Source organism: Protopterus annectens, chromosome 6.part0, assembly GCF_019279795.1.
Source record: "Protopterus annectens isolate FY-2018-M chromosome 6.part0, PAN1.0, whole genome shotgun sequence".
In the NCBI taxonomy this organism is placed as follows: domain Eukaryota; kingdom Metazoa; phylum Chordata; order Ceratodontiformes; family Protopteridae; genus Protopterus; species Protopterus annectens.
The window spans coordinates 1,484,103,634-1,484,128,364 of NC_056737.1; the positions used below are offsets into that span (position 1 = coordinate 1,484,103,634).

At 34.6% G+C, this 24,731-nt stretch overlaps 1 protein-coding gene across 2 annotated transcripts in view; it reads left to right on the top strand.

The window, feature by feature from the left end:
- Positions 1 to 24,731, top strand: part of KYNU (kynureninase) — a 2,242,792-nt gene that overhangs the window by 651,460 nt on the left and 1,566,601 nt on the right. For both annotated transcript variants that reach the window (XM_044074971.1, XM_044074972.1), the window contains one exon: positions 15,335 to 15,510. In XM_044074971.1, the coding sequence (XP_043930906.1) occupies positions 15,342 to 15,510 (169 nt within the window). In that variant the 5' untranslated portion in view covers positions 15,335 to 15,341. The remainder of the gene's footprint in view (positions 1 to 15,334; positions 15,511 to 24,731) is intronic.

Genomic DNA, 24,731 nt, shown 5'->3' on the forward strand with positions numbered 1-24,731 from the left:
AAATAAGTATATGGCTATTAAAAAAGTCAAACAAAGTAAAAAGTGAATATACTTAAAACAGAGCAATGTAAAAAGAGGTAGGTGTTGAAAATTTGTAAGTATATGGCTTCTTTTCTTTGCATCATTTCCTGAAGTGTTTAAGGAAGAAAGGGACTGAAATAAACTTAGGTAGAGGTTTGAAAGCATTAATTTGAGAGGTTAAAGACATGAAGAAATGAAATTAAAGTCTAAACACCATGCAAGCATGACAGAATTTTCAAATAATAAGGTATTTTACAAGAAAGACTATTTCTTGCTTAAAAGATGGCTGAAAAGGAAAACAGGAAACAGAAAGAATATCAAAAAGTACTAGAGGTCGTAAGATGACACATAAGAAACAGGGGATGTTATGTGTCTAAAGGCAGAAAAAAATATATGAAAATCATTTCAATCTGGTCAAGGCTTTTGACACTGTCCTCAACCTGTTATTGTTAAAAAATTAAACAAATGTTATGTAAACCCATATGTTACATTCCAGCATATCTTAAACTGTGAAAATTACTGGTACCCTCTGTGAAAGTAAATAGCGGAGTACCACAGGTATCAGTGTTGGGTCTTCTCAGGATTTGGCATTTATTTGGAAGACATCCAGTCCAGTGTCTCAGAAGTATGACTGGTCATATTTACTGATGACTTTAAGCTTGACACTTCTCTACTCATACATTTATACTAAATAGCTCCAGCAAAGGCTGCAATATGTACCTATTTGGTGTACTGAAAGCAATTTCAAGTTAAATACAAAAACACTGAAGAGTAATTGCATTGAGGAAAATAGCTGTTCCTAACTCCTATATGTTTAATATTACTCCTCTTCTTCAAATGTACACGATCATAAGACACCTTGGCACTTATGTGAATAATTCTCTCTCATTTCATCATAATATTTCTGCCACAGTCAGGAAATCCTTCTATATAGCCTAGCTAATTTCAGAGGGAATAACTTCAAGATCCAGAGAAGTCATCCTGTCACTGTAGTCTTCCCTTATTAAATCAATCTTTGAATATAATACACTGAAGCATGTTGCTCATATAGAAGGCCCCAAAGATACCTTACCAAGAAACTCAAAGGCTGTAAATCATTCTTTCATCCTGACAGATTAGCAGAACTCTCATTATACTGAGTAGTCTCCAGTCTACTCTGATGTGACAGTCTTGTTTCTAGAGCCATGACAGACCCAATACTATTTGACATTCTCTTTCTTTACAAAACTAATGCCTCTGTAAGCACTGAACTAGGGACCTAAATCTATACCAACAAATTAATAAGACTCACTGGAGAGAGAATTCCCTAATTCAACATATTCACGGCCTATGGAGTTAGTTATCAGTACAAGTCAAATGAAGTATTATTTTGCTTACTTTTAAGACTAATTCTGATGACTGGATGGGTAAAAACAAATTTATACCAGACCTGTCATGTGCAGCCCTGCTCAGTTTGGGAAGTAAGCATTATTAAGTGCTTGAAAAAGGAACACAAACATTTAGGTGTTTTTACTTAAAGGTGTTTGTGACTGGGTATATTATGGTCCTCATGATGGTTTACCTAGTATTGTTCATATGTTCTTAATAAAATGAAATCACAATGGAAATGATTAGAACAGGACTTTTTCTAAAAGAAAAAAAAGAAAGAAGTAAATTTACCAGAATGTTAAAAAAGACTGAAAATGTAGTAAATGAGGTACAATCTACTGTTACCTGGAGTCCAGTTGAATGATGGTATAATGGCTGATAGAAAAGAGAGAGAAGTTGAGTGTTTCATTTCCTTCACTTACTCCTTCTTCTCTAAGTTTATGTAGTCATGGAGTTGATATGAATGACACCATTTGCTAATGGTTAAACCCTTTGCCCCATGAGCACAATCCAAAATGTTCAAATCTGACATCTAGCAAATGCCTGTGGGTAATATGCATGTTCTCCTGTGTCTTTGTGGGGTTCCTCCTACTTCTCAAAAACAGATTCATAGACTAGTACCAAGCTAACTGCCCTTGCAAGCCATTGTAAGCCTAACCAATTATCCATTGTGAGACTCAAACCCTGCACCTTGTGTTTGTAAGGCAAACACCTTAACCATTAGGCCACCCGAGTATGTCTACCTCCAACATATGCCAATAGAGTGTACACAAAATTTAATTGAGTTGTGTAGATGAACTGCTTTGAGCATCAACTATGTTGCAAAGTGTCCTCTAGATAATAGAAGTGTTGGAAACTGAGTGATGTTTTAGGGCTAGTCACTTGTGTTTGGTTGTAGGGTAGTTGCTAGTGATAAGTGGGGCAGGGACCCGGTCTACCCCATTCTATGTCACAGACCCAGACTAACAGTGGAAGGAGTCTGTTTGCCTCTTTTGGCCAGTGTATGCCAACCATGACTGGAACGTCCACAGAAATATCTTACTAAAAGAATACAAGGCCTAAATGACGTGTCTTACATGGACGACTCAAAGCCTTGTCAATATACTTTGTTTCCTACAGACTGCTAAGAGGTGAACTGAGTCTAGCATAAATGCATCCTCCAAAACATTACTAATGGATTTGCTGCTTATCAGCAAGTCAGATGGCATCAGAAATATTCAGTCTAGTGATCTAAACCTCTTTTGCAACATCAGCAGACATGTTTGGAGGGAAAGTTATATCTTGCAGATGATACCCCTGCTGTGGAACAGACTCCCCATCCACATAAAACAAAGTTTATCCCTGTCTATATTCAAGTGCAACTTACACCTATGGATGGGTAACAGAAAATTTAACCCAGGAATGACCCCTGAACTACTAGTGGACAGAAACAGCTCATAAATGATTTATCATATGGATGGGTCCCCTCAAATTATCTATGGTATGATCCCAGTTATTCTCATTAGGGGTAATATACAATTATTGGCCATGGGATGGGTAACACAAATCTATAACCAAATTTGATAGGTCATTTTGAGCATATAAATGGGAAATGAATAGGCTTAAAATGCCCACAAGGGCAGCTAGCCTAGTAGTTACCTTTGAACCTATTAACCTATGTGATGTGATGTGAAACATGGACTGACAAATGTTTAAGCACACATAGTGATGCTTTATTTTTTTCCTTCAGAAAAATAATTCATTCACCCAAGGAAATAATGTCCTGGCTGTATACCAGCCCTTTCCATGATGCACAAACACACACACACGCAAACACACACGCACACACGTGCAAACACACACACACACACACACACACACACACACACACACACACACACACACACAGTGCATTTACATCTATGCACATGTTAGAGGATTGCACATTCATCTAATTGCACAATGTTTGGATGTGGATAGGCATTGGAGTGTAAGTTACATCCTTATCTTCTGTGTTATCAAGTCATATAATATTGGACTATGAGGACAGAAGTGCCTCATCAGTGAGTATTGCTGCTTTATGATTCATGTCACTTACTTTTAACCATAACAAATGAATCAAAAGAATGCCATAGAAATGGTGTCTTTTTCAACAGATAGTCATATAGCCCTCCCATGGCCACAATCCTGACTAAAAGAAAAGTTGCATTTCCTTGTGAGATAATCTTATTTCATTGCATTAGAATTCCTTTTATGACTGTCTCATGCATTTCTGAATTCCAGTTTTTTTCATTCCAGAAGATCCATAGGAAATTAATCCAATGCATATACAATCCTCCTAGTGAAAACAAGAAAATCCTTATTTGTGCAGTTTCTGAGCTGCACCACCCCATTGAGCTCTCTACTTTTTGCTTTCCTGCTTTCTAGAGAATAAATTATACTTTTCTATGCCTTTTAATTCCTTTGAAATATTTAAATGCTACTGACTTTTTTCATGGTATAGAATAATTTATTCATTCATTAATTTATTCATTTTTTCCAACTGCTATTTAAATCCATTTCAGGATTATAGGAGCGCAAGAGCCCAATGTGGCCCTCATAGTGAGAAAACTAGAGAGATTCATGTTTGACTGGTTACCAGCCCATTGCAGAGTGCACACAATATGCATTCACACAAGGGATGCACATTCACAAGCATTATGGAGGATCACTGTTCATCTGCAGGGCAACTTTGTATTGTGCAAGGAAACTAAGTCAACTGGTGAAACCAGCAGAAAGTATATCTAGACAATACACTAGAAATCAGCGCAGCGAAGAACCAGCCTGAACAACTGAGCACTATGAGGGGCTGTGAGACTGTAATGCGAACTGCTGCAACTATGTGCAGCCATGGAGTAGAAATTAAGTGTATGTTTCTTTTTTTTTTTATATGTCCTTTGATGTATACCCTGCATCATCTTTACTAACATGCTCATGGTCTCTCCTGTTCCATTTTACTTGAAGGATGGAGTCTTCAAGGTTGTATACAGCACTTCAGATATTGTTTTATCTAGTGTGTGTGTGTGTGTGTGTGTGTGTGTGTGTGTGTGTGTGTGTGTGTAAGGGCAATGCTTTGTTTTACTTTGGCAATTCCTCTCCAAGTATACCCATTAATGTTCCAATTTTTTGTTCTGACATTTTATAAAAACTTCTCACATTTAAATTATGAGATTTATTTCCATCAGACTCCCTTTCCAATGTCCATTTTGTCTGTGCCTCAACTCTAATTATGTAAACTTAAAAAAGATGTAACGATGGTTGTTTTTCTGTTACCCTGTCTAAATTGCTTTAAACCTTTTGTGTTGAATGCAGAAGTCAATACACATTATCATAATCATTAATATTATAGTCCAGTCATCAGTTATAGATAAACTCCTTTTTTTTCCTTTTTTAACATAATATGTGTAAATGGACTTCTATGACACCTCCCAGCCCTGAATATATCCTACATTAACTTAATATATATGCTTCTTGAATATGAGTGGACTCTTCCTGCACCATGTACAGTGTCTCATCTGCTCATATTGGGATACATTGAATATAAATACTAGGAAATTTGTCAGCTATAGCAGATGAAGATATCTAAACCGTGAAACCAAGTTATAAGAATATGTATTACTCTTATTTTTTAAAACGTGTTTATTGGTTTTAACATACAAGCAATAAAACAGTCATTTATACAAGCAGTTAACAAATACAACATTTTAACATTCATAAAACAACAAAAGTATTTACAAAGACATCCACAGGTTAATACATTATAAAGGTTCCAAGTCTTTTTTTAACAAACTTTGTAAAGTATCCTACATATTTTAACTGGTTGTTTTCCTAGAAGTTCTTGATTTAATAGTCATTAGTTCCATTTGACATACCTCTATCAAAACATTTTTAAACTCATTAAAAAAAGGAGGGGTATCTAATATCCAATTTCTATTTATAATCTTTCTAGCCAATGCTAAAACTGACCATAATAGGGGAAGTTTAACCTTTTTAACACATTTAAGTATGGGGGTATTGAAGCGGATTAATGATTTAGATATTGTAAAATTATCTGTAAAAAGCACCTGTAGAAAATTGTTAATTGATGTCCAATATTCTTTCAGTTTTATACAATCATGGAACATATGTGCCAAGTTAGCATTCATTTCTATGGTACATCTCTTACATATGTTATCTTTTTTATTAATTTTGCTCATTATTAGAGGAGTGTAGAAGGAGCTGTGTAAGAATTTCCAGGCATAAAGTTTCCATTTAATTGATTATGTTGTTTTAGAAGCTGATCCCAGTATATGACCTTTATCTTGTTGTTCTGGGGGTTCTCTGTTTATGGAATTGAAGTAGTTCCAGTAATTTTCTGGACAGTTGAAGGTTTCATCTCTAATAATATTCTGTATGTGAAAAAGCTTGCCTTTATCTGAAACCTTCTGTTGTAGATTTAGTAGATGATTGCAAACTAGGTGCCATAGTCAAGTCCCCAAATAATGTGGACATCCTACAGAAGGGCCTCACTGAGACAGATGCCTGGTGTCAGAGCCATGGCCTCAAGCTCAATGCCAAAAAGTGCAGTGTTATCCCCTTTGGTAAAAACTCTGTACCCATGAACTACCACATAGGCAGCAATCTACTTAACACTGAATGCGTGATAAGAGACCTTGGGACCCAGGTTGACAGTAGTCTCTCCTTTGATAGTCACATCGCCACAGTAGTCAGGAAGTCCTTCTACATGGCACACCTCATCATAAAAGGGTTCTCATCCAGGAAAAAAGAGGTCATTGTTCCCCTCTACTCGTCACTTATTAGACCCATTATAGAGTAAAACGCCTCTTTCAGAATGTACCTCACAAGACATCTGCAGCAGCTGGAAAGGCCACAGAAGTACCTCACAAAGAGGATTACTGGGCTCAAACAAATGCCCTACACTGACCACCTCAAGAAACTCCAGCTTTACTCCGTAGCATATCACCTACTCTGAGGTGATCTCTGCCTAACATATAAAGCTATGTCAAACCAAGAGCTGTTGGATATGCTACACCTAAAGAAATCACAGTCCCTCTGAGCTACACACTCGAGAGACCTAAACCTTGTCACCACAATAAACAGGATACACTGGAGGGATAGATTCCTGTCCCAGAGACTTCCTATACTGTGCAACAAGCTACCCATCTATGTCAAGCAAAGTTCTTCATTAGCACTCTTCAAGAAAAATCTTGATGAGTGGATGGGAAATAGGAAATACACTCAGGGGATCACTTTTGTGTCTCTGCTGGACAGTGGCACAAGAAAATAACTTTCTTGGGTAGCGTAAGCTATGGAACCTTGCTGGCTGGACTTACAAAGGCCTTTGGGCCAATAGCCTAGTACCTACCTATGAACCTATGTAATCTATCAGTATTGGAACAGATTCTTTAGTTATCAGCGTTATCAAGTCTAGTTTATTAGAATGATATTGTATGAAAGCCTGCATCTCTAACTAACAAGTTTCATCCAAATCAAATTCTAGAGTTAAAAATTCTAGATTTTTAACTTTATTATCCTGCAGCACTGATGCCAGTACATTAAATTATTTTGCCTGAATATTAAAGTTTTATTAGGGTTAGATGATAAGAGTATACCTTGTGTATAAGTTATGGGAAATATAATGAAGATCCATTCCTTATATTTGGGATGTTTATCTATAAAGTTACAAAAAGTAATAATAATATTTATTGGGTAATTTGATGTGTGTCTTGGTGTTATGGGTACAGTGCAAATTTCTTTGAGTATCTATAATATGGGATTATTTATAATAATATTTTTGTCTGTTAGTGTTATACTAGTTAATCCCATGCCTATTAATTCCCAATATTTTTCCACTTCACAGCATATGAATTATCAATTAGTAGAGCTACAGTTTTGATAACAGAGGATATAGAGTATAGATCAAAATCAGGAAGGGCTATACCTCCTTGGGACCAATTATTGATATGTGTCCTTAATGCCAATCTAGGTCTATGAGGTGCCCAGAAGCATTTCAACATTAATATGTTTAATTTTTTAATGATTGTTTTGGTAGGTGGGAGTAGTATTGATTGTATTACATATAATATCTTCAGGAATATAATCATTTTTATTAATGTAAGTCTTTCTTCCATGGAAAATAGGATATTATTCCAACTTTTAAACAGGGTTTGTATGTTTTCAAGACATTTATTATAGTTATATTGAATAATTGATTTAATATCTCTTGCTAAGATTATTCCTAGATAAGTTATAAGACCTGAATTGGGTATATATTTATAATAAGCTTTTAAAAAAATATTTTTTCCTAAATGTATTGGCAGAATCTTTGTTTTTTCTTCATTAAACGTCAGACCTGAGATTTTCTTAAAGTCTGCCATTGTGTCAAATAATGACTGTATAGAAGAGTTATTTCCTGTTGATGTAATTAATATATCATCAGCGAAAAGCTAAATTTTAGATACTGTATTTTCATTTATTTTAAATCATTCTATGTTATTATTGTTTCTAATTAAATTGGCCCAGGGCTCCATTATTAGGGTAAATAATAAAGGAGAGAGTGGACTTCCCTATTTAGTTCTTTTCAATATGGGTATCATTTGAGAGACTTGTGCCAATTTGTATGTATGCCAGTGTTCCTTTATATAGATTTTTAATCAGATTTATGAATTCATCAGAGAATTTTGTACACCTTAGCAAGATAAACAAGTAGTCCCAGCTCACAGAGTCAAAGGCTGAGTTTATGTCAAAGCTAATTAGTGTCAGATCCTTCTTATTTTTATTTGCATAATCTATTAAAGCTAAAGTTATTGTTATGTTGTCAAAAGTATTTCTATTTATAATAAAGCCTGTTTGATCTATATCAATAATGTTTGGAAAATATTGTCTTTAATCTGTCAGCAAATATGTTCATAAACATCTTGTAGTCAACATTGAGCAGTAAGATGGGCCTATAAGATGAGCATATTGTAGGGTCTTTATTGGATTTCAGAACTGGTGAGATAAAAGTGTATTTCCAAGATGGGGGGATAGTAAATTCAATGTGAGCTGCCAGGAAAACATTATGCATTAATGTGCAGACATTTTTAGAGAATATTTTGTAAATCTCAGGAATTATACCATCATTACCTTGTGCTTTGTTTAACTTGAGTTTATTTGAGTGACAATGTCTGTATATGTAATGCTCTTATCCAATGACTAAATCTGTTGTTTATTAATTTTTTTATCCATGTATGTGGTAATGAATTTTTTATTTTAGCTTTTGGGTCCATATTAACTCTGTCATTGTTTATTTTATGAAAGTAATCTTTAAACTCATCTAGAATTTCTGATAAATTAGAAACATTTTCCACCCCGAGGAAAAAATCTCTTTGATATGATTTTGTTTGTTAAGTCATTTTGTCTATTTTTAAGTTTATTTACTTATTTAGGATTTATTGAATATGTTAGGAATTACTATTTCTCTAGGGTTATTTTGATTTTGTGATTTAAAATTTCTTTGTACTTCTCATTTAACTTATTTATTTCTTCTATAATATTTTTATTTGTGAAATCTCCCTTACTATTGAGCTTAAAAGTGTCTAGCTTATTCTGTATGTCTAGAAGATCTTTGTCCCATGTTTTCCTTTTGCTGTTATACCATCTTATACTTTCGCCATATAGATATGATTTCAGAGCATCCATATATATATATATATATATATATATATATATATATATATATATATATATATATATATTTATATAAATATATATATATATATATATATATATATAAAATCAAAATATCTGGTGTAGTGTTTATTTCTAGGAAGTTTTGTGTCTCCTTATTTATACATTTTTTGAAGTCTTTTAGTTGAGTTAAGTAGGCAGTAATTAATCTGGGTATTTTGTGTTACATTTACCATAAGTTCAAAAGTGATAGAATTATGGACCGATATTGGGCAGGAAATGACCATAGATTTAGATAAATCTTTTACAAGTTGATTAGAGATCAGAACTCTATCTATTCTAGAGTAAGACTTGTGTCTGTTGGAAAAAAAAGTATATGGTAGTGACTTAGTATCAGCTTGATTATTAATGTCATTCAAATTATATAAGTTAATAAAGTCTTTTAGATGTTTTGTGCTAACTGTAATTTTCCTCTTCCCAAGGGTAGTAGAATCATTATCACATAGAGTACAATTGAAATCACCTGCTAATATGATGTCTCCTTTAGAGTGGAGTACTATTTTATTGAAATGCTGTTTCACTGTGGTAATACCTATGCCTGGTATCCAATATATGTTGATAAATTAAAACTCTTTCTATTAATCTGCACTGTAACCATGCAAAACATTCCTTTGTCACCCTTGTATGTCTTAATCATTTTGAGAATAGGTATGGATTTGTTCCACAGGATAGCTATCCCCCTTTTTTCTATGTATGTTCCGAGCTGACTAAAGTAATGTACTTGTTGGTTTCTAGTTTATCTATATCTTTTTTAAGAAGATGATTTTCTTGAAGAAATATTAGGTTAGATCTATGCAGGTTAAGATATCTGATTAAACTTCTCCTCTTACATGGGTTATTTAACCCATTAATGTTTAGGGAGATCCCTCTCAAGGTTGCCATTTGACATATATAGCATAAGTCAAAATATGGTATCTGACTCTTCTTCACAAGAGGTATAAATTTAATAATAAACTTTAAGCTGTACGTATAAGTACTGAGGCTTTTTAACTATGGCGGTTCCATCATAGTGCACTCTTGAATACAATTTTCTAAACATGAACCTAAGTAAATTTGAAACCATAAGATCCTGCATGACTTGCACTAATATTCCTAATATAGGATGACTACTTTAAAATGGGATAATGTTGCCATCGCAAACGTTTATTGTATCACCCACTTAAATAAGTTTACAATATATTGGCCCCTGTATACGTAAATATACAGTTTACCAATTTACACTCGAGGGGCAAGTGGGTTCCCACACTATTCCTATAGCGAAAGTGTGGACATAAAGATACACCTTGTATTGTCAATGCTACGTTTAGCCAGTAAAATGGTGGTGCCGAGGCATGAATATGCTTTAATACGTCCAAGTATTCTTTAAACACACTTTCCGAATATTTGAGAGCATTAGTGTAACAACCAATCTTTCTCCTAATATCCGAGGTGTTAGAGCGCACATTTTGGCGCTTCCTTCAATTAGCAAACAACAACCTGAACAAGTTAACATATTTTGATAAGGAATGAATTTATTTGCTAGCTGCTTATCACTCCTCCGTACAACTTTTCTGTGTGTGTGGGGGGGGGACTATTTTTGTGCATATAACTTTTAGATTTAACAATTGTTTATAGAATTTTAAAATGTTGTTTTAATAGGATTTTTTTAATACATCTTTCCTGTCACCAAGATACTCACCATTAGGCGGACTAACTCAAGGTGAGACTAATTTAAAATTAAAATTAAAAAGCATGTGACTAAAGCAAAACTTTTAAATGGATTGTCTATTAACCCATGGTTCTGTGTTTATTTTTTCAGTTCTGATGAAGTCGGTTATTTTAAACTGACGAAAAGTGTATTGTAATTGAACTCGCTTAAAGTTTATTATTAAATTTATACCTCTTGTGAAGAAGAGTCCGATACCGTGTTTGTGGATTTACTAGTCGGTGATTCTACGCTATTTCTTGATAAGTCAAAATATGTTTAGTTTATCATTTTTTATACAGATTAGTAAGCTGTTCCTTCCTATAGATGTTAAATTAATCAAAGCTTTGACTTGTGAAGTATCTGTAAGAATATGTGAAACTTTAATTTTTATTAGAAATAAAAATGTGATTATGATATATGATGTGGATGTTAGAACTGTAATCATACTGTAACAATAATCAAATAAAATAGTGTTAGGATTGAACGTCTCACCCAGCCTGGAGTTATAAACTCCGAATTTGAGTAGCTACAACTACTCGAGTTACCTCTTTAACTATAACAGCAGAACTCTAGCTACCACCTAATGTCATATAAATTAAAACTTTCAAGACCAAATTTAAACTCATCTGTATTACTATGCATTATAAAAGAAATTATACAATGTATACACTTATTTCATAGTATGTGTCAAGATTTCATTAAAGACTTCTTGATATAATATCTTTAGAAGTAGAAAGAACAGTTTAAGCTAACAGTAACATTGTATATATCAGAATGAAAGATCATTGAAACTTTTCATTGACTTGTTTGTATGAACATATATATATATATATATATATATATATATATATATATATATATATATATATATATATATAAAAACAGAGACTTTAACTAATATAGTTTATATAGACTATATAAATTCCAATTGAAAATTTCAACTGATGTAGAAGATATCTATGTATTAATAACTAGAATAGCTTATTAACAATAGGAACATTACTAAGTAAATTACACATTTTGAAACATTTTAAAGGAATTGGGATATATCAAGAGATCCAGTTCTTAAGAAAGTAAATAGCTCAAATCATGTGTATGAGCAAAACCAATTTGATCTATTATTAAGCAGAATTAAGCATTTTAACCAGATAAATGAGCATCTATTATATATAACTGTTTTATATAAAAACCTAGTAATAACTGCAACACAACTTGGAAGGGGAATGAGACAAGAAAAAAAATTATATATAGGTGCTTTGTGTATACATATCTTCCTTGAGCTTAGAAATATATGTTAACTAATGCTTCTGTGACACAATAGATTACTCAGATCAAATTATTTATTACAGTTGTTATGAAGGTAGTAATGTAAATGATTTAAACATATGCAGCCATAGAGATATACATAAACGTATTATCTGCTTGTTCATGAAGCTATGATAGGAGAATTAATGACCAAAGCAAAAACAGAATAGTAAAAAAAACATTGCATTAATCAATGGGAAATCATGACATTATATAGAAAGCAGTATGCAATGGCTTCATATATGGTATATATTACATACTAGCTTAAAAAGTATCAAATAACTCTAGGTCTGAATTAAAAAAGTTCAAAATATAACATTATCATACATTGTTAGGTAGTAAAAGCATGCTGTATGCATTGAAACAACAATTGCAATACTGCTTTTTGTGTAAAACACCTTTAAGAACATTCTAATATACTACTGAATTCAGCTGCTGCACATTACAGAACTTCAGAAAATGGGTTAGTCAGTAAGATGATGCTTTAAAATGTGCTATAGCTTTACTAAACATAAATGATATCGATAAAATGTTATTATAATGGTAAAAACTCACGTTTGTGTTAAAAAGTCCGTTTTCATCATATTCCCGCATTTGCAGCTGTTCTGCTTCCTGGAACTAGCTTACTTTGCTGCATTACAACATGTGTGAGTGAAATCAGTGGTCAAAGTTCATGATGGCTGCTTTTTTCAACTCAGATGAATAGTTAGAACACGAAGGTTTAGAAAATGTCTCATGAGCGCTATTATTGAGGTTGCCAGTGTCTAAAGTTGTTTCCTGAGGGATTCCAGCAGGAAATTTGATGAAAGTAAGTGAAAATAATAAATTTTGAAGTGCAATAAGGCTCTGTGCACTGTAGAGACAGCTCAAGCTGTTCCACAAGCCTTGAGAATCAAAGCCTCAGTAATATCAGGCCATAGAAAATGCCATAAGTCTATTTACAGCATACATGAACCCTATAGCATTTCCTAAGCTGCACAATGTTATAAGCACATACATACCAAAACTGTAAGGCTATAACTGCTTCCCCTCAAAAAAATGCATTCTTATACTATATCATTCATCTATTACTATATCAAGGAATATAATGGTGAATATATTATGTATCGAAGCATAAAATACTGCATTTATATTTATTTTGTTTAATCAGCTGTTTATACTTCATAGCATGTTAGTTGTAATGAGTTTAAACTGTCTCAGTTTTATAATGTTAAGTAATTATAACTAAACAGTACTAAACATAGCAATATTTTGAATAGATTAAAAAAAAAATAAAAATAAAAAAGGGGAAAATATTTTTAGTAAAATTAAATGAATATAACTTGTTACTAACCTTTGATCTCACTAAGAGAGATTAAAAAGCAACAAATAAAAATTGTATCTGGTTACTTGTTCCTTCGGAAGAAAATTTGTTAATATGACAAGTTGCATATTCTAAGGACTTTGGAAGCTTTGTGGTGATCTTATGCAAGTCATTCATTTATTTTGTAGTCTCTTTTGCTTGTCTGTTGTCTTCCAAGTTGTGCCTGATGCCAGTTTTCTCAATGAAGGGCACGCCCATTCTATTTCTTCTGTCTTGTCCAATATTTTTTTTTTTTAATATAAGCCAAGGCAGTGTCCAAATCCTCAAATGTTTTAGGACCATCAGTTAAGAAGATTTTTAGTGTGGCAGGGAACAAAAGATGTGTTTTCAATTGTGCCTTTTTTAGTTCTCTTATCAGTGGCAAGAAGGTTTTCCTTTTAGATATCACCAGAGTGGAATAATCATTATCAAAGCACACTACTGCATCATTAACTTTTAAAGGTGCTTTTGCCCATGGTGATTTTAACACCATCTCTTTATCAAATGAAGATAAAAATGTTACTATAACTGATCTAGGAATGTTCTTGTTAGTGGCAGAGGAAGCTAGAGATCTATGGGCTTTCTCTATACTGAAATAAAATGCCTCAGATAGATCTAGAGTTTTTGGCAGCCAGGTGTTTAAAACAGTTATAAGGTTATTACCTTCTATGCCTTCTGGTAGTCCAAAGATCCTTATGTTATTACGTCGAGATCTGTTTGTCAAATCATCCAATTTAGGCTGGAGATGAGTGTTTTGTTTGAGTAGAAATTCAATGTTCATTTCTCCTTCTTTAATTCTACTGCCCATGTAATTGAGAACATCTTCTATACCTGAAATCTGTGTTTTTTGCTTTTGTAAGTCTTCATGTAATATATCCATTTGTTTGGTAGTTTTTTCTTTGAAGTCATCTAATTTAGAATCAGTTCTGTCTATTTTAGTTGTCAGTTCCTGCATGTTTAGTAGTAATGCCTGATGTTCTTTCTTAAGGGTAGAATCCTGGTTGTTAGCTTTACTGTAGCTCATTCTGAGGAGTTGAGATGAGTGAGAAATTTCCAAGAAGATTTCTGACAGGAAAAGCAATCAAGTTTTCTCTCTTTTTTGGATATTATTGTAGAAAATCATATTCCAAATGATTTTATGAAGAAATAAATTCCATTAGACAAGTTTTGATGGTAAATTTCCCTGTTTATGATGTTGTCTTGGGGGAGCTACAGAAATTTGCTGCTATCCTGTGTTCATCCTTGGCCATACCCCCCAAGAATATGTATCACTCTTGAGAATGAGGTTTGGTTACCAAAATAATTTAAAAATACAGTAAAAGTAATACAGTTATATAAGCAATCATCTGTTAATGAACTGCTTCAGAAACTAATGATGCAAATGATCCTATACATTCAAATCAGGTAATATCTTATGCCTTAATTAGTGTTTTAACTAAAAGATCTGAATGAAAGTTTTCAGTGAGTTGATGGGGCAACTTATGGTGTCATGGTTATACTGCAAAACAGTGAGAACAAAAGGGCATCTCATATTAAGCAAACATAACTAAACGATCATCTAGAAATGACTGGCTTGCTATTCAGGGATATTAAAATATAAAAATCTATTTGTACAGGATTTCTGATTACAAAGGTCAAAGGAAATGTTGAAAACATTTTAGATGTACTTTACTCATTGTTAAATAGTTCAGTTCAGTATGAAAGATCTGTACAGCATTCAGTTGTTCTGAAATAATTGTAAGTGCTTCTATATCTAATATTGCATTTTAGCCTGGCAATTATATTATCAAGACAGATTATTCATTTTTCTGTCTGTTACAGGGTGTAACTCAAAGAATAATATATATATATATATTTTTGTTTAGATTCTAAATGGATTCACTCACCAGCTGCTCACCTCATGCAATTCTTGAGGACACTGCTTCCAAAATAGGATGTAGCATGACCGATGAAAAACTTGCTCTCTACCTGGATGAACAAGACAAGCTGAGACATCTGAGAGACTGTTTTCATATGCCCAAAGTTCGAGACTTGCCTGAAAGTAGGTCTAAACAACAGATGCTGAAATGCATTATTATTATTAGCAGTGGTAGTAGTAGTAACAGTGAAGATGATGAGTTTTTGTGCCTGCTTCTCATCTTTGAGCATTAACTACCAGTCCCTAATAGCCCATTCATTCCTCCATTCCTCTAACATTCAATGTATCCTTTAGGATGGATGTGAAAGTCAAGGACTGTGCTATTACTGGAGTGTAGTAGTGCTTAGGAATGCTGTGTGCCCCCAACATTTTTCACATGTCATTCATTGCACACAGTGCTGAGAAGGGTTATAACAGTCCAAGACTGTGTAGCTATTAGTGTGCATACACACACACACACACACACACACACACACACACACACACACACACACACAAACAGGGACACAAATAATTCCAGTAGTGATTCTGTGCTTGTCCTGCTTACACATCACTTGTGCTCCAGCAGTCAGTATTTCAGTCATCCCTCCCTCTGTGATGGAGAAGCTAGTCTCACTGCCTACTTCTGTATCCTTTGGTTTGCTTCTCTGGTAGTCAAGCCCACTTAACTGAAGATGGAGTGCCTGGATCATCCCTTGTCTATCATGGATCCAATAAAAAAAGTGATGCTCTACTTCACACGAAACTGCAATCATTATTTTGTATTTTTTTTATAAATCTTTCAAAAATATAGCATGACATGCCTTTTTTGTAATAAAATTGGGAGAAATGCTTAAGGTTTTTTCAGTAAGGAAAACTATGAACTTAGTATTACTGCCCCTGCTATCATAACATAGTAATGTCAAATAATTCCTCTTAGCAGGTCAGTGATGAGGAAAGCATTGTTTACGTAGACGTAAGCATACTGTACAAATTTGTTTTTGTCATGTATGTGATAAAGTGAGTCATAATAGTACCGAATACTTTTCCAATAAGTGTGTCAAGGAAATATAAAAGATAATAACAATATAATAGCTATTGTGAGCTTTAAAACATTCTGATCATTATTTGGATTGCAAACGCTGACTGAGAAATGACACATATCCTTCATGAATTAACAAGAAAATAAGTCCGATTATATTGCAAACAAAAAAACAGTGTATTCCCCTTACCTGAAATGGGGTGTGACAAGTATATTTGTCAGGTGAGTAGAAATCCCTAAATTGATTGTGAAAAAAATGTTGAACATCTTGAAAGTTGAATCACCAGAAAGCAATGCAGATTCATGTATACTACTCTGTTTTATTATGCTGGGAAAAAACAGAAGTATTGAATTCAGAATTTGTAGGGAATATTAAATTATATGTGAGATTCCTGGATTATACCTTTATCCTTTGGAGAGGATCAGAAGAAGGTATTTTTGAATTTGTTAATTATCTTAATAATTCTTCAAAGTTTTTGAAATTTACCTTTAGCTTTGATTTCAACCAAATAATTTATTTGGATACATTAATTTCTCACACTGATTGTAGGTTCAAATCATTGACTTACAGGAAACACACTTTTAGTAACTCCTATTTGGAATTTACAAGTAGCCATCCACTGAGTCAAAAAGAAGCTTAGTTAAAGGTCAGTGCATTAGAATTGCCAGAATAATATCTCATGGGTAAGATTTAATTCAAGAACTTGACACTGTAACTAATATGGTTTTACTGAGACAATATCCACCACATTTGGCTAACAACACAAGGGATTGCATCCAGTCCCAATGGGGAATTAAATGTAAAAGTTTATTAGGGAAGGAGATATAAAACAACATCCCCTAAGGCTCTGGGAACATGTATGAAACAGCTTTAGTTGTGTAATACACCCCCCCAAGTAGATGAGATTAAGGAAATAATAAAAAAAGAAATTGGAACATTTTAAGGATGACTCCAAATTTGTACCAATTATCAGGGGCTGAACCATTGTTCAGATATAAAACAGAAAAGAATCTGACAGACTGGTTTGAATGGGAGCAGCCCGGTGTTGGTCAATTGACGTTCCAACCAAAAGGGACTACAAAATGTGGGAGTTGCCCACATTGTCCTTATAACTTAGGGGGAAAATGTAACACTGAAAAATAATGCCCATTCGCATGTGTTTTTTAAGAAAGGCAATTGTTCAACTATATTTGTTGTTTACCTAGCAAAGTATTTTAAGTGTTTTATGTGGGCAAAATGGAGAGATATCGCCATAAAATAATTTATGAACACAATTATGATATAGCAAAAGATAACAGGATCAATGTCCTATAAATACATTCTAGGACTTCCCATTATTATAAAAAGTTTTTATTTGCAACATCGGAACAAGTTTATGTTAATCCAAGGGGTGATGACTGTAAAATAGTGTTAGAGTCTAAGGAGTTAAGTGCCACTCAGTACTTGGGTAGAAATGAAAATATTTGCATCCATCCCTTACTTGTCATGCAGCCTAATAAATTATAAATGATGTTGTGACATACCATTAGTGGAGATGTGGTGTAAATCTTATGTAAGAAAAGCCAAAGAATGTTTTATATAACTATTTTACATAACATTTTTATGCACTACTTAACTAGAAAAATATCTTTTTTTGACTTGTTTGTATTTTTATTCGCATGGTTTTAACTGCACACTAGAACCATTTTAACAACATTTTAACAATATTTATATTCTTCAAGTTATTTTAGGTTTTAGCTCTTTAAATGTATGTACCCATCATCTTAAAAGTAATGAACAAGTTAATTGTTTAATTGTTTTCTATTAACATAGTGATATTTTACTAGTATATAAGGAGTGAGATATGTCTTTGTAAGTTGATTCTGATGAAGTCCTGATGCAATTTGGACAAAAGTGCTCAATCTTTATGTACAGTACAATTTAATAAACTTAGTATTCAATAGAGTCAAGCTGTGGTTTTTATACTAGCAGCTAGCATTACATGTTGGTGATTTTTTTTTTTTTGTTGTTTTAGTAATGCTGCATCTGTTTTTGGTAGCATTCCATTTTTCTGAAAATATATACTACCACAGTTCATGTTTAGGAGATACAATAGCATAAATGCAAGAGCAAAGGATGGTGGCCTGATGAGTTTTTGAATGGTAGGAAGTCAGACTCATTTAGCCTACAACAAATATTTCACTATATCATCACTACCTCTGTGACTATAAATAATTTGTTTGCAGAGTTACAATTTGAAATGTTGAAATCCACTAAAGTGAATCCTGAAATGTAGAGACTGAATGGCTTAAAGACTGGACTTATTAATACCAAGTCCAAGATGCCATTTCTCAAAATATTTCCTTTTCACTCAGGTGCAGTAATCTCTGACTTGGTTAATATACATTTGGGGGTGTGAGGGGGTTTGCTCCCCACATGCAGGGTACAGGAGGCTTGCCCCTCCTGCAAAAAGAAGATTTAAGGAGAAGTGCAATGTTTAAGATTCAGTCTACTCTGGGTTTTCAGTGCTTTTTTGGCTTTTCGGCACTTGGCATTTTGAGTGCAGACATTTCAACAGGGAATCAATTTACAGTGCTAGTATTAGCTGTAGGAGATGAGCATGCAGTGACCAGATGAGGCATTCCATTCAACATCTGATTCTGATTCTCTCACACAGAACACATCTCCCCATGTTTATGAAATAAACATGACTGAGATGATTTCTGTATTTGTACACAACAATTATAAAACACCCACATTACTTTGTACATTAACTCTCCAGTGCTTCATTATAGCTCTAAGTGTTTTACCTGCCCTAACCAGGTTATATATAGTTTTTTCATCAGTCCAGGCAGGAATGTCTGGTTGAACAGTTCCAAGTCATATTTTAGTTCTTACAGAATCATATATATCCCAGGTTCTATACCCATTCAGTCAAATTCACACTGGTACTCTGCTGGCCCTCTGTAGTGGGTCTATGGTTAGGGTTATTCTTCCTTGCACTTCCGTTCAGAAGACTTTCATAAATGCTTCTGGACTTGTGGATGTGCCTATCCTATCCCATCACACACTATTACATCATGCACTGTGCTAGAAAATTACAGTGAGCCAAATGCCTGCCAGACTTTTCTGGTGCTCATATAGTTCATATATCAACCTTAATGTTTACTGGGGAATATTTTCCTTTTATGATATCTAAATCACTAAGCCTTCTTATTGTACACGTGAGTGACAAATTATGACACACAACTTGCACCAGCAGTTTCTTTTGCCTGAGTGAAGAGCACAATAGGAAAAACTGCTCCATGTGTCAGTAATTTAACCCAGTTGCTTGCAGCTGGAGGAGACAGAGAATAATTTGCCCTGTCTTGTTGCCTAGAGTATGTCAGTGGATGGATGTGTCCAGTATCTGTTTTCTGAAATGCAAAAAGGATTTGCTGCAGCTTCAATCAAAGAGTTAAAAATGGAATGGAAATATTACTTGCACCTTCCTGCTTTCTGCAGTGTCTGTCCTCATGAAGGGCTTACAGTCCCTGTGTGTCATACCGTTAGTCTGAACTAGTACAGGCCTGAGTTTGCACACGTCTTGCACTTTAATCAGTAATAAGAAGCCTGAAAGAAGTGTATCCCTGATGGCTACTTTGACAGCAAAGAGATTGACAGACTAAATACTGTGCACACTAAGACTTACATGTCTCAGCCAAGGGGACAACAGTGCAAGGGGGGGTCATGTAAAATCTGTAAGCTGGTTCATTGGACTATCTCATTTCTGTGAATCACTAATGAAAACATTTCCCCATCACAATCCCTTCCAGTTTACACCTGTAGCCTGAGTTACCATATTTTTAGTATCTGCACCCCTAGTGCTGCAGTCTGCAGTTCAAAACTTGACACCCACCGTATTCAGTTAAATACACTGACTACATTCAGCAGCTAATAATTCAGCTGAACAGATAGTCGTTGAATTATTTGGTGAGGTGTGGGTGTGACAAATGAACATTTATCTGGCTGCAAGCTAGTCAGCTAATGTGTGTGTGTGTGTATGTGTGTGTGGGGTGGGGGGGTACAGTGCGGCAAAAACATACCAGTCAGATAGTTCTTATAATCAGCTACCTTTAGAAGGGGGCGAGGGAGGGGAAGACAGTGATAGCTGGATTTCTAGTCAGTTGTCAGGTCTGGTAGAATCACAGTCATCACTAAAGATTGCTGTTATGGGTAGTTTGGCAGGTTATACAGTTCTTACAGGGGCAGATACCATTATTCTGTCTATACCAATTTGTAGAGAATGGATACACTAAAATCTACAAATAATGTACATCACTAAAAGGTACATAGCAGGGCATGAAAGTGCAAACTGGCAAGTTACTCTAAAAAAAAAAAAAAAAAAAGATTAATTTTCATTCTTGGAGTTCCGGATCTTGGGAATTGTTTCTACTGTACTGAAAAAAAAAGATTGTTTTTTAACAGCCAGTCATTCAGATTGCAAACTTAATTTATCAGATTATATTTCTTCAAGACAAGAATAAATAGGGAATTGTGCTCTGTACCGAGAAGAATCAGTAGAATGGAGTCATAAGGTACAGAAAAACTGCATATTAGAATCTTTTATTTCAGCTTATCTAGTAGCAAATTAAGAATCAGGAAAAGGGCTATAAGGAAGTATATTTTTTAGATTTTAACATAGATAAGGCTGGTTTTAACAGTTTGGTAGCTTCCAGAGAGTTTCACTCACAGGACCCCTGCAGCAGAGATTGTACTACCGCAATGTACTGCATCCCTCACTCCATCACCCCACCACAACTATCTTCTCATTGTTATCCAACCACTCCATCACCCCGTCCACAACTATCTTCTCATTGTTATCCAACCACTCCATCACCCCGTCCACAACTATCTTCTCATTGTTATCCAACCACTCCATCACCCCGTCCACAACTATCTTCTCATTGTTATCCAACCACTCCATCACCCCATCCACAACTATCTTCTCATTGTTATCCAACCACTCCATCACCCCATCCACAACTATCTTCTCATTGTTATCCAACCACTCCATCACCCCATCCACAACTATCTTCTCATTGTTATCCAACCACTCCATCACCCCATCCACAACTATATTCTCATTGTTATCCAACCACTCTATCACCACTACCAACACCATCAATATCTTTCCTTTCCCTGCTTCCTCATTTAACTAATTTCTTCCACTTTCTCATGCGTACAAGTCTCCTTGATCTAGGTGTCTCACATACAGTCACATTTTCTTTTCAAATAAAACACATGAAGTCTTATATGCAGTTGCATTCTAGCTACAAACTTCTGTGTAGCAACACAGTAGCCATATTCACTCCAGCGTTATTCATACCAATACTTGGTAATAAAATCTGACTGATCAACCCATGGTCTGGTTAAAAATATTATTCATGCCATTAACTGTTGCATCTTCAACTTCTCATTCTGACTGACCAACACACTGTGACCAGTCACCATACATTGGACATCAGTGTACAAAGTAAGGATGGTTTACTCAGTCAGTACATCATCATTTTCCCCATGTATACTTTCACTAAGTGTAAACAAGCAAAATTACCATAAATACCATAATTAATATATTGATCAGTTTTGATTATAGTACAGTAATATAAACAGTATATATGTTAGGCAAAAAAGATTCAGCAAACTAGTATCCTGTGCATTAAGACATCCCCAAAATATGATGTGCACTCAGTAGCCCAAACATGATAAAAGAAGTTAGCACACATTGAGTAAACATACACGTGTCTTTATTTAATACAGGACAAAAGAGTAAAAAAAAATCATCACATGTCAAACTCCATTATTTCAGCAAAAAATGAGGCTATGCTAATAGCATAGAGGAACAAAGCCCTGACCAGGGCCCAGGTAAGTAGGGGTCAAATCTCGGTTTAGGTACTTGATGGCACATGCAGAAGATATGGTAATACCCATCCTGGGGGGTGGAAGGGAATGCTGTAGAATACCCTAGTGGAGGCTGTGGAAATGTGAGGGAACATTTTACTGCAAGATGGCAGGGTTAGGTTGGAGTCACATTTGGCAGCATGGTCAATATTTTACAGAAGCCTGTTACATGTCAGCCCCTAGATATGGGCTGTGAGTTCAATTGGGTAGGAACTTAGCAGCAAAAAAACACTCCCCTGCAGTAGTGTAACTGTGCTTCAGGTTTCTCAGTTTCTTTGCTGCCCATGGGGCACGGGTTTGGTTTACCTTGTGGGAGGATAAGGCACATCTGCTAATCTTAGTGCATACGAACACCTGGGGACAACTCATGATCAGCTGTGGGGAGAAAAAGAACTTGAAAAACAAAATTTATTTTAGCAAAAAAGCACTTTTTGTCTTACTGATGCAGATAAAATAAAGCAATAATAGGTTACCTGTAAGTAATCAGCTGACTAAATACATTGTGGTTGTTTCTATGTAGGAGAATTGCTCAAACATTGTTTCAAATTAATGAATTCCAATATGTATATTGATAACACAGTCAGCTTTACACTACTGGGTACTCCTGCAAAGTTATCAAAGCAACAGAACCAAAGAATAATTATTAGAATCGGCATGGTGCAGCAAGAATAAACAAGGCAGGGACCACCACCATGAAAATGACAAATTTGGTTACCAGAGTTAACAGAAATTAATGTGTCCCCAGCAGACTTAATGGGGAGGGGATTTCAACAGTTTTAAGACACTCTGGGAGTCTAGCAGGATTACAAAAGTTGGACCTTTTACAAAATGAATTGAAAATGGGGGCCCAAATTAGATTTGCAGAGTTAGAGGAGTTCAATTGAAATTCTGATGGCGTTAGCAAGATTAACAGAAGTAGAACACCTACGCTGGTTAATCAGTCAGAAGAGCCATAAACAGGATTAGTAGAGAGAAGGTATTGCCAGTGGCATAAAATGGATTGGGATCCCTCCCATTCTAATTAATAGATCAGGTTGCCACACATCCATTATTTCACATTTTATCTGCAAAACTAAAAGTTAATCAGGAAATCAGGAGAAAACATATCTTTACAGGCTTGAGTTTTTAAAATTGCCACCTCAATGCATCTATTTTTTTTCCAATCATCACTTTGGTGTGATATTATTGTGTCTAAGGGAGACTAGAGAAAAATAAGTAAGTAAATAAGACATTCTTCTTTACATAGTGATGGTGAATGATGACCATTTATGTCATAAAATGGACATAGCAGGAGGGAGTAGGCAGGCTAAAGAGTTGGAACAAAATGTATTGCTTTTGTCAAATATATTTCTTCTTCCAAAAGGACAACTTTATTAACAAATTAAAGTGTGTACATTCATTTTAGTGGAGATAATGTCCACATTTAGTATTTAGCTAAGTCAGAGGAGGCCATGCTTGTTAAACTAGGTGAAAATGGATAAACAATCAATATTTCAAAAATAGTTGGGATTTTGTTTTTAAGTTTGATGGCACACAATCTTCTTAACATCATAAAAATCACAGCTATGAAGTTGTATAATGTCATATTTTAGTCTTGCCTGTTTAACAATAACTCCTATTACTTCTATTTCTCCTGTTTCTCCAAACTACTCTCCCACAGACATTCATTCACAACAAGTACTATCCATATTCTATTATTGCTGCAGTTTATAAAAGTTTTATTTTCTGGGTAAGGAGCTAACTCCAGTATAATGCTTATTTACTGAACTACCTTAGTCTGGAGTAAGTCATGTATGCTGAGAGTAAACCTTTAATATTGTTACTCTAACACCTTAATCCTAACTGACTCCTCCCAAGTTTTTACATTATCATGTGTCATCATGTTGTCAGTACACAGGATGGAATGTGGTGCTGTAATGTTCAAGATATTTGTTGAAGCCTTTACTTTTCTGTATAAAAATGGGGTTATAGTTAGGTGGGGTCAATAGTTATGTACAAAATGGATGGACCTGATAAGGGCTGTAAGGGATTGGTGGCATAGGCGTTAACCTTCCAAGAAGCCAGTATGGAACATAGACCATAGAAATGTGTGACAAACAGCCAAAAAGTGGAACACCCTATTTTTGCACTGTGCAAAAAGCATACCTTGATCATGGCTATGGCTTTCAATCAAAATGCACACACACACACACACACACACACACACACACACACACACACACACACACACACACACATTCACTCACACACACACACACACATTCACCCTTTCATACCTCTCAGCTGCCCAGAATTTTGCAGAATGCCCAAATTTTTGCCTCATAATTTTGGTCTGTTCCTCATAAAATATGTCGTTTTCTGGCAAATCATAGAGGAATGAAATAAGGTAATGAATGAAATTTG